The 13,730-nt window shown below is 37.9% G+C and overlaps 1 protein-coding gene across 1 annotated transcript in view; it reads left to right on the forward strand.

Moving 5' to 3' along the window:
• CMTM8 (CKLF like MARVEL transmembrane domain containing 8) overlaps positions 1 to 13,730 on the forward strand; it is a 35,688-nt gene that overhangs the window by 15,253 nt on the left and 6,705 nt on the right. Inside the window, exon 2 of the mRNA XM_027733408.2 lies at positions 12,921 to 13,094. Within this exon, the coding sequence (XP_027589209.1) occupies positions 12,921 to 13,094 (174 nt within the window). The remainder of the gene's footprint in view (positions 1 to 12,920; positions 13,095 to 13,730) is intronic.

The following is a 13,730-nucleotide window of genomic DNA, read 5'->3' on the forward strand; positions in this document are numbered from 1 at the left end:
AAATGTGGAACAGTGATAACAAGGGTTAAATAGGCCTCTATTGAAAACTTAATTCTAGATTTGCCCTATTCTTGACTCCTTCAAAGTAAACTCTTTCTACTACTACCATAAAAAGAAAAAAGAGGGAGATAAAACAAGTTAAAAAACCCAAAGTCAGAAGCAATGTCAGTATTTGTGTTTATCTGTTGTTCATTTGTGCCTTGTCAATGATTTTGAATATGGCTCTTAGTTCAAAGTTATCTTTGATATATTGGTGACAGATGGAGATTTTGGAAAAGGACATGACTCAAAACTGACTTCAGAAAAATTCAGATGAGAAGTGAGGCTGAGGTTTTTCAGCAATGAGAGGAGTAGGCAGCTTATTTAGAGACAATATGAGTCTTATCATTGCAAGGTCTATGCCAAGATGTCATCTCTTTCCAAAAAGCATGTTGTAGGTTGAAATCCTTATACCATTGGCCACATGGCCAAAATGGTCCTTTCTAATTGTGGAATTTGTGAACACAAATGCCTTCAGAACAGCATATGCAAGTGTTAAATATTTATAGACATGCTGTTCTTCTGTGTTGTTAATGCAAAATGTATTCAGAAAAGAAAACAAATTTGCCAGAAAAGGAGGAAGATTTTTCCTTGAGGTACTTGTGGATCAGTCTTTGTAAAATCCTTAATCTTTACCTAAAAACGGATAATGGTTTCTGGAGTTGGACTTTTTTACCTTGAACTTAATATAGAAAAAGGTACAATTAGCTTCTAAATAGACAGACAACAACAGATCTGAATGCAAACTTATTTTCTTATGTCTTCTGTTGGTCAGACAAGGGGACCTGCTCCAATTTTTGGTGACTAGAGGATTCTGTCTCACAGCAAGAGAAAATTCTGTACTGTTCAAAATCAATTTGTGGTTTTCAACTGGAAATTAAAAGATACTTTCATTCTAAATTTTTTTATTATCCTTCACTGTAAATGAACATGGAATGCAGCAATAGGTTTTCATAGCAGATACTCTCTTTGAATTTTCCATTGCATTGTATTTGGCTTTACGACTGTGCATTTTCACTTTAGGGGAAAATAAAAGTTATTCCCGAAGAAGTAGTAAGCTTTCTGTTTTAATGTAACAGCTAAGACATGCAAAACAATGCTGTGCGTCTGCTAATTATAGGCATCTCTATTTACATGGCCTAACAGGAAAATGGAGATGTAAAAATAGCAACAAAGAGCCAGTGACATTATTAATAAAGCAGCTGTATACAGCATTGTTCTCTTGAAGAATTCAGACACCATTTAAACAAAGTGGACTACATAAATAATCAGTCATAATTCATAAGTAACCATTGTTAGGAATTCTCTTTGAAAAATAGTTCACCTTAATAATGTACAATGGCAAGATTACTTTCTTTGTGGGTGTGTGTATTTCACGGGTGGATTCATACATGCACCAAATGTTGAAAGTAACTTACACAAATCACTGCCATTTATTGAGAAGCTGATATTTTTTTACCATCAGGAACTGTATCTGAACTGTATCTCTTCAGGGAAGATGAAAGGAAAGAAGATAGAGTACTACAAAACTTCTTTCAAAGGAAAAGTTTGTATGTAAATAGTAGAGGCAATATCAAGGTTGAAGAAGACTTTTCATGTATATGAGTTTATTAAAACAAAAGAACAAATCCCTCCTGCCATCATGCTCCATTAAGAAACAATGGTAGTTGTAGTAATAATAATAATAGTAATAATAATAAATAGCCACACTGGGAAAGACACATTCGGATGGACACAAATGGCCCAGTATCTTCTGAACTTGGAATCTACTTTTGACCTTTTCCAGTTTAAATAATAAAAGAAATAGTAAAATGAGATTAGTGACAGGTAGAAGTCACTATATTTTTTCTAATTTTTCTGCATAAGGACAATCATTTCCTCTCTATGCACCTCCCAGAAGTATGAAAACAAGCATGTATTCGATGTGCGCAGCAGGTTAAGCCTGTTCATTCAATTGGTATGTATGCTTCATAAAGGAGAAATCATATTCAGGGCTCAAGGGCTGCACCATGGTCACCACCTCCAGAAATATGTCTCTACTACTTGACTTGAAAGCCTGTGGTCCTTCTCAGAAAAACTGCCATGTGTTTAAGAACCAGCTGCTACATTTGCATAAATGAAAGGTAGTGTGTTAAGGTTGTCACCTGCGCCATCCAAGAAATGTCCCCCTCAAACCCCTAAACTGGAAGGGGGCAGACCCTATCCCCCAGTTAAACTGCAGCTCACTCCTGAAGTTCTTTCTGTCTTGAGAAGAGATATGAAATTCATCATCAACTGATATTCTTGTTGAATGTGAGAAAAATTCTTCCTTTGTCCACGTCTCGGCTTCAGGTCTCAAAACAAGAATTTCAAAAAGTCTGCCAATGTAGTTTTCCTTTTTTATTTCCATTTAAATTGCCACAAAGAAGCACTGCAAGCTCTTTTAAGTCCTTCCACCAAGTAGCTGATGTTCCCTACTAATGTGAGCTCTCAAATCTGTACATGATTTTATAGTATGAAGATCTTCTAAAATTGAAATACATTAAATCATGTGACATCTATTAAATCATATGGCATTGTATGAATTTGATGATAGGACTCCTTGAAAATCAACTCAGTAAATTGCTCCTGCATCTCATGTGCTTCTCTACTGCCTGTACAGTGACAGAACTGTTTAGAGAACAAACTTGTGAATGTTAGTTCTCAAAGAAATCAGTTACAGCTTTTAGTCAGAGCTCCAAAATACATTTATATTTGAATGTTAAATACAAAGCCATTTATCCTTGTAGTTTCACCGATCTTGATTTATAGGTAGGCTTTTGAAAATAAAAAATTATTGGAGTATGGAATTTATTTGCTAGCTTTAAATCTGAAGGTATTTTTACTGATTCTTCAAGTTTTTCCCCACAAAAGCTGTGGCCTCTAGAGGCTGCACAAAAGCAACCACTACGAAACAAAGAAATATGTATCCTGTGCCATATATGTCTCTTTGTGACTGTTTTGCTTTGTAATTATCTACTTTTAAAATTCATGCTTGAAAGCAGTGTTAAGTGAAAATATCCTCAGAAAGTAACTGAAAAGGCAGATTATTTTGTGTTTGGTTGTAATACACTATTATGTTTTTCTTTCTCTGCTGCTGAAGGGCAAAGTGTTGCGGGAATTCATGAGTAATTCCTAGCTCCATGATACTGTGGTTTTTGCTACTGCTTCACAGTTTCTTGGCAGGGTTGGGAGGAGGCAGTGAATTTGAAATCAACAGCATTGGTGCACAATGTCAAGGTGTTTTCTTTTCTGGGAAATGCTAGATGGTGGGAGTAACCTCTGCCGCAGCCAGGCCTTGCTGAAGTGGAAGGAAAAGGGAGCAGCAGCATTCCTTTTATTCGCATCCCTCATGATTGTTAGATAAAAGGCCAGGCTGTCTCCTCTCCTTGATGTTTAGATCCTCTCACTGACGTTTAGAGATTAAGCACTGTGGAGGTCATTGCCTTCCAACTGTGTCATCCGGTGCCCTTCCGGAGAGGTGAGCAAGTACTTTTTAGGACAGGCTGTTTGTCTTCAGTAGCATTTTGTACCACACCTCTTTGTTTTTACATTACACCGTGGCCCCGATGGAGCTGCTGATAGTGTGTTACCAGTCAGCTGCAGCATCTCTGAGGTTGCAGGTCTTTCTCCTGACTGCCCATTGCATTGAATTCTGGGTGAAGGTACTCTTGTCAGATTATAGAACATTATGAGTAAAGATGAAGTCTTCTGCTGCCTCTGTGTAGATAAAATGACGAGCAGCACTGTATTAGCAAGGGTGCATAAATTAATATATGCGTAGTGTACAGTAACTTATATAAATGACTCTATGTATGCAGATCCCCAGGCAAAACACAAGCATTGAGTTAGAATTTACAGGCATGGGTAAACAGTGCAGCCCTCAAACTTTAAAGCATTTAATGTGGAAAGTGCCCTGGGACAAGGACCAATCTTTATGCTTTGTACACATTTTAATGACCTGTTAATGATCAACCACCGCTCTGCTGAGAAGATAGATTTTATGATGATATAATTCAAGCCAGTTTCTTCACCATTGCTTGAGATTATTCCTTGTAATTCTATTTTAGAAACAAATGATATATTGATGTGGCATTTAATCATCTCATCCTAATCTATAAAGTGGCAGCTTCCAGTCCTTGGCTGCCATGGTCTTCTGTGGAAAAGTAAGGCAAGTTAAAACCAGAAGTTAGTAATGGTGGTTGTAATGGATCTGTTCAGTGGTCTGTTTAGTCTAGTATTCAGTCTCTAACAATGGCTGATACTGAAAACATAGGGAGGAGTCTAAGAAGGAGCACATACTCCAAAGTTCTTCTCTGATATAGTTTTCTAGCTTCTAGCAAACTGCACATATGGGAATTTCCAGTGCTTGAAGTTTGCATCTTGACTATTGTTTATGTATGTAATATATACAGACAGGGCTGACCTGGAGTATATATGATATTTCCTATGGCATTGTGTGATTTGGTTATGTATTGGGATTTTTTCTTCTTCTTGATTTTTTTTGTTTTGTTTTGTTTTGTTTAAAAAGACCATTTCATTCTGTTTGTTTTTCAACTTTTTGTGTGATAATTTAGCAGGATATTTCTTGTATTGGAAGTCCTAATCCAGTCCTTGTTCCCTTCTTTATGCCACCTGCCATTCTGCAGACTTCTGTCATATCCTCTTTCAGTCTTCAACAGAAAATGGGACTCATCTTTTTTTCCAGCTTTAACTTTCTTTTCTTGTAGGAGCCATTCTCTGTGCCTTGCATAATCCAACTGAATCATTTTGGAAATGGGAGAGAGGAATGGACAAAACATACGTGATGTGAGGGTACACCATTGAATTATAAAGCACTGTTATATGTTCTGTTTGGTAGGGGTTTTCAATACTTTATTCCTTTCCTAAGAGTTTCTAATTTTCCATTGTGTCATTTTTCATCACATGGAACAAAATTTACAACCCCAGCACAGTCTTATTCCTTGTTTACCTTCTGAATATCTACTATCCTACCTCTAATTATTAATAGAACTTCCTGAGAAACTCTAAGAAACTGTAAGTGATTTCACATATTTGCTCTGAGATGTCTGTTACTGGTGTTAGCTCTGGTCTCACACATTCCATGCATATTTCTCAGGTGAAACAGCCTGGGAGTGCTGTAATACATTGCTGGGATGGACAGTACGATTTCCTTACTGACTCCCACTCCTGAGTTATTTTTCTCAGCTTCCAGCTGCACCATACCTCAGAAGACTCCTCATGCATGAGCTGCAGTGCATTCAGTGGAGTCAACAGTGGAGGCTAGAGGAGTACCTTTGTGATTTATTCATTTTAATAGGAAGTAAACTTATTAAAGCAACATGAAGTTGGTTGTGCTACTGCATTTTTCTCAGGTGCTATTGTCTCTATACCTAGACAGTGCTGCAGTGTTGCAGTACCAATTCTGATCAGAAAAAGAAGTTTCCCGATTGCATGCCAACCACTAACTGCCTCCGTCTCTCTGCTCTTCCCAATGAGAATTTATAGTTTCTTGGGCACTCCTGCAGGCTGGCTCTGCCTCAGTGTGAATCCTTTTTTAAGTGCAAGGTGATGCCGTGGCCAGTTCAGTACATCCTCGCTGTGTGGCTGACCTGGATAATGAGCGTCACGATCTGAACATCAGGACTGGCCCTTCTTTACTGGCTCACATGTCAGGAGGTCTGGTCCTCAGTTCTTTAGGGAAAGGTGCTCTGGGACTCTTTCCTGTGGATTTGGGGTAGGTGTGGGAGACTTCCCTGCTTTGTGGAGCTGTGGGAAAGGCACTAGAGGTCTGTCAGCTCTTAAAATTCACGTTCCGGAATAGGTGTGTTCCCTATTGAATGAAATGTCTGCCAGCGGGCTTTGACCCATTTCAGGCCTGGGTCAGGAGGTTTTCTGGCATGTCGTAGGATTTGGACTAGACTCTTGAGTAACAGAGTTCAGTCTTCAGTGAAGACATACTTCTGGAGCATATTTTGGCACATGCTGCTTCCAGTAGTTTTCTTTCTTAGGAAATCTAAAAAACAACTCTGGGGGGGGAGTCCTCTGAAGTTATGGTCAGTATTGCCAGTATTTTGAGCCCATTTAACCTATAGTGAGGGATATGTGCTGGTGCTGTCACAGAGCCAAGAACATGACAGACATTTTGAAGACTTCTGGGAAGATTCAACACTGAAACTGGTTGCTTGAAACTAATTTAAAATGTATTCAGACAATTTTTAGAAATTCTGTGAAAGTAGAAGAAGCTGAATTTTGCAGTTTTATTAGAAATAGAAGTGTTTTAAAAAGTAGGAGAGACGTGAGACCTGTAGCTGCCACTTAAGTTTGATGCTAAGAGTTGTACCGTATAAATGATAAAATTGGTATGTTCATTATGACCACTGGCATGTTTCTGCCAGCGCTGTGGATTTTTTAAAATTTTTCCTAGGAAGGCAAAGCCCTGAAAAGTCTCAGCAAAAGCACAAGCCTTTTCCTTTATTTGGTGTACAACCTGCAAAACTGTGTAAAGGATTTTTTTTCCCTGCAAGTATGTAAAGCCCGAGTTCTCTTCTGTGGAACTGTCTCACTAGAAGACATTCTGGGTGAATCACAAAGCTTTCCTCTACTGTGGAGCTCTTGGCAAAATGAATGCTTCCAACTGCTGATGCCACAGAGTGCTTAGGGAGGAAAAGTGGTGTGCAGTGTGGTTGGTAGTGAGGAGATTAGGCTGATGTCAACTCGTTGTAAGGTTTTGTGTTTAAAAAAATGTTTGAGACTGGCAGTAGGCTGAGGCAATGTATTGATTAGATTATTATGGAGTACGTGAACATGGTCCTTGAAATTTCAAAGGCACTTAAGCAAGGTTCTTATATCTCAGAAAAATGTAGCTGAAAAATGTTTTTGAATTTCCTCATCTTTGCATCGTTACTCAGTGTTAATAGAAATACTTTGTTTGAATCTTTCTAGCTTTAAAATATTTTATCACCTTTTCCCTGCAGTACAAATCAGATTTTTTATTTTACTTTGGATTGATATTTGATTTATCCAATTCTTGTAGACTTTCATGTTATTTTTTTCTTATAAAATGTTCTCTTTTTTAAAGCAAAATACATTAATTATTCTTATTTTGGCTAATTTGTGGATAAACTTCCATTTGCTGTTGCTGTTGTACCTGGTATGGAAGTGAACCTGTTAAAGTTGCTTTGTGCAGACACTTGAACTTAGAATTACCCTTGTGAAAGATTTCTATGTATATATTGCTTATTTTGAGGGTTTCCTTTTAATTTGAAGGGGATCAGCATTGTATGGGAATTGCCCTGATGTTAATGCTGGGCATCTGAAGCCTGTGCAAGTGCCCCCTTCTAAAGTGTTTTTAATTAAAAAAAAAAAAAAAAGAAAAAAAAAAGCAATGATTGTGCTCACTCTAGTGGCAGAAGGCGGAATTGTTGTGTGACTCTTCCTAGATGGTGTATGAGAGCACAAAAATTCTGATTTAAAGACATATTTAAGTGCAGTACAAACAATTGCTCCATTTAGCCATAGCTGGGAATAAATAAATTTAAAGAAGTAATTCTGTATTTGTAAAATACAATACAATTAAATCTGCCTGTTCTTATGACTGACTGACTGTCCTGGACATGTCTTACAGGAACAATAGATGGAGAATGCTCTTTTTCTCCCTCTTGTTTTCTCCTTAAAAACCACACCACCACCACCCTGATATGTAGCCAAGGGGAGAAAAGGATGGAGGTTTAGACGTTTGTAGGCTGCTTGTGCTGCTACTGCGGTAGTTCCTAACTTGTGATTTAGTAGTGAAATAATGATGTGCAATAATTTAGAACCGTGTCTCTTTTTTCTACTCATAGATCTCCTTTCTTGGGAAGGAAAGGCAAGATGTCTTGCTTTCTAGTTGCTGGATTCTGGCCATGTTTAGGTGCCTTTGCGTACAGGAGACAATTCGCGCTGCAAATGCACAACTCTTCTGGTATCCTTCTGCCATCATTTCCATCTGTGCCAGTACCAACTCTGTATAAATCCTACAATGCTTATGGTCGCAGGAAGCATCTCTTGGATAAAGGATAAGAAAAGCTTCAGGCAAACGTGCCAATTTATTTATTTATTTTTTATTTCACGAGCCTGTTTTCAAAGATGAGCCCTGGGTTATTCTTCCTGTCAATTCTGCTACAATGAAACTTCTTTTTCCTCTGTATACACATCCCATATTGTGGGGTCCACCATATTGTGGAGTTAACCACTCAAGATAAATGCTGGAGAATTCCTAACACTGGCATCACTGTAGAGGAGTTGTTACATTGTAGCCTTTTAAAATGCAGTTTGCAAGTACAAATTCTGTTCTGCAGTTTTTAAGCCACTTCAAAAAGCCAAACTGGATATACAGATTAAAGCTCACATCTGCTTTCATACCTGTTGACTTGTACCAGTGACATGAGACAAGATATGTCTCATGTACCAGGCAACAAAGTCTTTTTTTTTTTTTTTAAAGTGACTAAATAATCTGATACTTTTGAAGTTCTCGACACTGAAGAAGAATTATGGCGCTTATTTAAGGGTTTGAATATGCAATTAAGCATCTAATTTTAAACCTGCAGACTCAATAATATTGGACTTTGCTACAAAGTTACTTCCTTTTAATGGTGTCTGCCAACTGCTGAAGTATGCATTAGTGCATTTGACATATTAATGCACTTTAGTAATGGAGGTACCTGATCAAACATCAGCCAAATGACCACAAAATAGATGTCCGAGTTGAAATCAGAGACTGCCATAAACAAGAGAAAACTGCTTCCCTTTATCATGTACTGAAATCCCTGTCTCTCATCTGACTTGAAAAATTGGACCCAGTTGGTGGAGCCCTTATGGTCTTAGGGCCCAGCATCCCCTCTCATCGATTACCACATGCATTATTTTCTTGGGTCATCTTCCTCCCCTCTCTCAGGCTCATTTTTTACAGGTTTGTAGTATATTCCTGTAATTCTAATTAAGCATATTCTAACTTGCTCATAAATTAACATCAAATACTTAGCTATTACTCATGCACTCTAGCCTACCTGGTTATGATGAGATACAGGCTTTCCTGGCTACAGAGTGGAGCTTTCTCCCTTGTTTTTCAGCTGATCTGAAGCAGTGAAGGTAGCTGTGTACTGCCTGTGCACACTGAATTACCGTGGGCACTCCCCAGGTAGTGCAGTTGCTGATCTTTGCTTTACAGCATTGCGTGCCTATCACTCACTTGCCAGATTCCGTACACCGGATGCTTATTGAGATGACATTTGAATACAGTCCAGTTTTTCCCAGTGGGGAGGCTTGATATCAAATCACTAGGAAAAGCAGCATTCTCAGCTCCAGCAGATACACAAGTGTCATCTAGTTTGTACTGATCTGTTGAACAGCAAATGTGTAATGTAAGGGACAGTCAGAATATTATGAGACAGGCTTTTAACACGGCAGAAGCAAACTCGGTATTTAACATGCTGAGAAGACAAGCTAATCACGAAAGGCTTGTCTAGATGTCTGTACTCCTTAGGTATTTTGCAGATGCTGACAGCCAGTGTGAACTTTAAGTCAATTTATTGCATATGTTTACATATGCAGCGAAACCATTTGCCATATCATTTAACTACATGCAGTGAATTGTTGACCATGAGCTGATCTGACCTTTTCAGGTCTAATCAAGAAATCTGAAATATTATTTTAGCCTGTCAGCTCCAGTAATATGCTGTAAGAGTATCTGGATCTAACTGAAAATGTCAAATGCACTCTAATATGCAACCCATCAAAGTTACGATGCAAGAACTGTTTAAGAATATAAATCTGTAACATCTGTGGTGCATCTAAATTGCCTGGGTGAATTGTTCTGCCATTGATACAAGCTAGCTAAAAGCATGCATTAAAAGCAATTCTTTGTTAAACATGTGAGATGTACAGCCGCTTAAAAATATTTAAATGATCTTGAAAGAGAGCTGATAACACCAGGTTAGAATATTACTGGAAAAAACAGTGACCAATGTGAATATCAGTGCTCTAGTGAATGTCTTGCTTGCTTTGTTGTGTGGTAATGTAAGATTAGTGGTCTCATGTAACCTCAGAATTTTCCTTTTTAATTTTAATAATTTGCTGCTTGTGAAGATTTCACTCTTTTGAGAAATAATTCGTTATATAAGCTGAGGTGTCCTTATCAATCTTATTTGTGTTGAATTTAGTATTAAAGATTTTTCATAGTCTTGTGCATTTTATGAAAAAAATCTACTTCTATTTTTAAAAGTGTTCTAAAATCCAACACTGTTGTCAGCAGAGTGTTTAATGATGTTTAATTTCTTTGTTTGTCTCATCTTCCAAGTTTCTGTTCTTGAGGTATTTTACTAGATACTCAGATTTAGGATAAATGTGCCTTTAATAATTATTTATCAAGCACAAGACCAATTATTTATTGGTATAATTTCTGGATGATGAATTTAAATCTAGATTAAAGTGGATGGGCATTATGAGAAACAACTTTGTATCCCAATAAAATGGCATTTTGTTAGCTAAACAGTCTATCAAAGTTGTTTGCTCTTAAAACTGTTGTTACATTAAAATTGAGTTGGTTTTTATCTGGTTGTGGGTAGTTCATGCAATTTGAGGTCCTATTAACTGAATTGCTACTGTTAGTAAAATGTTGGAAGTAGAATTAAAATGAACTATTGGGAGCATTGCTGAACCGATTACTTCACGTTGAAAATAGTGTATATTTTAAAGAACCCAATTAACGCTGTTTGAGCTGTTCTTATGAGGCAATGCTGCCCTCCCCTGGTATGCTGGGAAAAGTAGGAATTTTTATTGCAGTCTGAGCAAGTTCTAGAGCTTCCTATTAAAGAGAAATTGCTGAATTGGTGAAAATGGTGGCAATAAAATATGCTTTTAAACAGACCATTATATGCCTTCTCTATTAAAAGACAGAAAAGCCCCAAACAAACCATGAAACAGACATTTGTGCAGTGCTTTTATGTATGCATGGTGCAGATGTGGATTAATACAAAAAATATACACGCATCTGCAGTGAGCACACAAGAAAACAAATTGAGGGCTGAGTTAAGTTTGGGTGGCAGTTTGGAGGATGAATTGAAGACAAAATAAACATATGGAAGGTAGTAACCGGAACAATTACAATAAATTTTTTTAACAGTATAGTTTTTCTTGTAAGCATTAATGATAAATCTCTAAACATTGATAAATGTAATGTAATGTAAATAATGATAAATCTCTAAACATGTTCAATTCTGCAATAGAAAAGTAAATGGGACCAGGTCCAGCAGCTTGCATGGAAATAGGGTTAGTTCTTGTGCAAATGAAGCTGTAGCAAAACCATCCTCTTCCATCATGGGCTATTGATTACAAAGATATCACCATAGGATCAGGAAGTTCCTTCACTGCACATTCCTGAGAGCTGAGGAAGGTAGTCCTAAGAAAATATGACTATTGCATGGTCTATTCTTTCCTATATATTTCTTCAGATATCTGTTACTAACCACTGCTAGACATAGAATATTGGGGTAGAAGGTTCTTTAGATTGTCCAGCTAAGGCTGTTGTCTGTTAAATGTGTTGCTATTTGCTTTAATTTTGTAATATTTCTATTTCTCATTGCTAGGCAATTTTGCCATAGTGCAGATAGCAGAAAGATGTAAGCCTTGTTTCAAATACAGACATTCTAGTTTCCTCATCTGACTCCATTAAAATGCGTGGGGTAGGATTCGTTTTTTGTGTTTGCCTGTTTTTAAGGTATAAAATATTCCTTTCTTTTTATAATTGATATTTTTCTAATTGCCAGACAACTTGCAAAACACACAGCTTTCTTTTTTCCTGTGGCATATGACTTGACTTTTGTTTTGTTTGGTCCTCATTTCTCTTAATGCACTGGAGATCACCTAACAATAGAGAAAACTGGACAGAGTATGTTAAAACCCCTGGTTCATGCATTTCTTCATGTCTTAGATGTGAACAGATTGCCAGATCGGGGATCAGGAGCAAGGTTTTTTCCCCAGACTGGTTTGCTTGAGGACTTTGCTTGAATGTGAGTTCTTGTCCACTACTTAGGGTCAGGTCGCCTGGGAGATGTTTTAAGAACTGTGGAATACAATGACATTCCTGACCGGACTTGCTCTGCTGGAGTTACGGTTACATGTTACAGAGGTGTTGATATTTTACTTCTACCTTTTATGGTAAGGTCCTAGGAGTTGGTTTGTGTCTGTGGTGCCTGCCACTCAACAGTGCGCATGTGGACCCTTTTGGAACTGGACTTCAACTAAGGAGTTACCCATGTCTGTGGCAGATAGAACCTGGAGATCCCAGTGGACCTTACAGGGATTCTTTTGTTTCTATCGAGACTTTGCTGACAGTGAAATAGTAGTGTTTACCTTCATGCACATCAGCTAGTAGGCTATAATAAGCAATTCTTTTGAGAGCTAGCTGTAAAACCACTGCAAGTATGGTTCCATAATAGTTAGAGGTGAGCTAAATCCCCGAGATTAGCTCAGTGGGTTAGAGCATGGTGTTAATAACACCAAGGTGGTGGGTTTGATCCCCATATGGGCTGTTCACTCAAGAGTTGGACGCGGTGATCCTTGTGGGTGCCTTCCAACTCAGAATATTCTGTGGGTTTTATTCTGTAGATAAATAGATTAGATGCCTTTTCCTTTGTGACACCCTGCCACAATAAAAGAAGTTTTATGTGTTCTTCTTTTTTAGATTAGTGTTCTGTCAGTGTAGCATCCCAACTCAGCTCATCAAACGGTTTTGTGAATTGCAGTGGTGTCACTCCTTGACCTAGAACAAATGTATGAGGTCTCAGATGCCTAACAGTTTTCTTTCTTCTCCATAACTTTTGCAGGTATTGGGGCTGCTGGTGTGGACCCTGATTGCTGGAACAGAATACTTTCTATATCCAGCCTTCGGCTGGGTGATGTTTGTAGCTGTGTTTTACTGGGTTCTCACTGTCTTCTTTCTGATCATCTACATGACAATGACCTACACTAGGATCCCCCAGGTGCCATGGACCATGGTGGTAAATATACCCAGTCTTTGTTGTTTTGGGTTTGCTGGGTTACGAATAGCATAAAATATTGGTGCATTCTATGGGTATAGTTAACCAACTGTACTTGTGCTCTTTCCTGTGTACCTGCAGTGTTTAACCTTCATCATACCCAGACACTTTTAAAACACTTTTCCTATGATATTTCACCATTTTGTTCAGTGGTTGATGTAGTGACTTGATTTTTAATAATGTGCATGTGACTGATACTCATGCACAGTGACCTCTTTTTCTCTACGTAGTGGTTACATCCCATGAAGAATGAGTCTATTGCTGCCTCTGAGCTAACAGACACAGCCATATGGCTTAAAAAGCAGAAATCCCTACTGGAATCAACACTATGAATTAGAACTGGGACCTGAGCTCTCAAAACATGAGTCTTCCTCTGCTAAAGTAAAAGCAAAGGTGGTTCAGAGGTAGCAACAGTCTGACAATCCATATGTAGTCTACTGTGAAAAGGGTACTGAAAGTTAGAGTTATATACATGTAAAATATGTAGCACATAATCCTTTGCTTTTAGCTCAAGACTTAAAGCAGATCAGATAAACAGCTAATGTAATTACAGAAAAATTTCACAGGCACTTAAAATTCAGATCCAGTTTTTATGGT

Source organism: Pipra filicauda, unplaced genomic scaffold (assembly GCF_003945595.2).
Source record: "Pipra filicauda isolate LSUMZ 115617 unplaced genomic scaffold, ASM394559v2 scaffold91_size2508729_pilon, whole genome shotgun sequence".
Classification (NCBI taxonomy): domain Eukaryota; kingdom Metazoa; phylum Chordata; class Aves; order Passeriformes; family Pipridae; genus Pipra; species Pipra filicauda.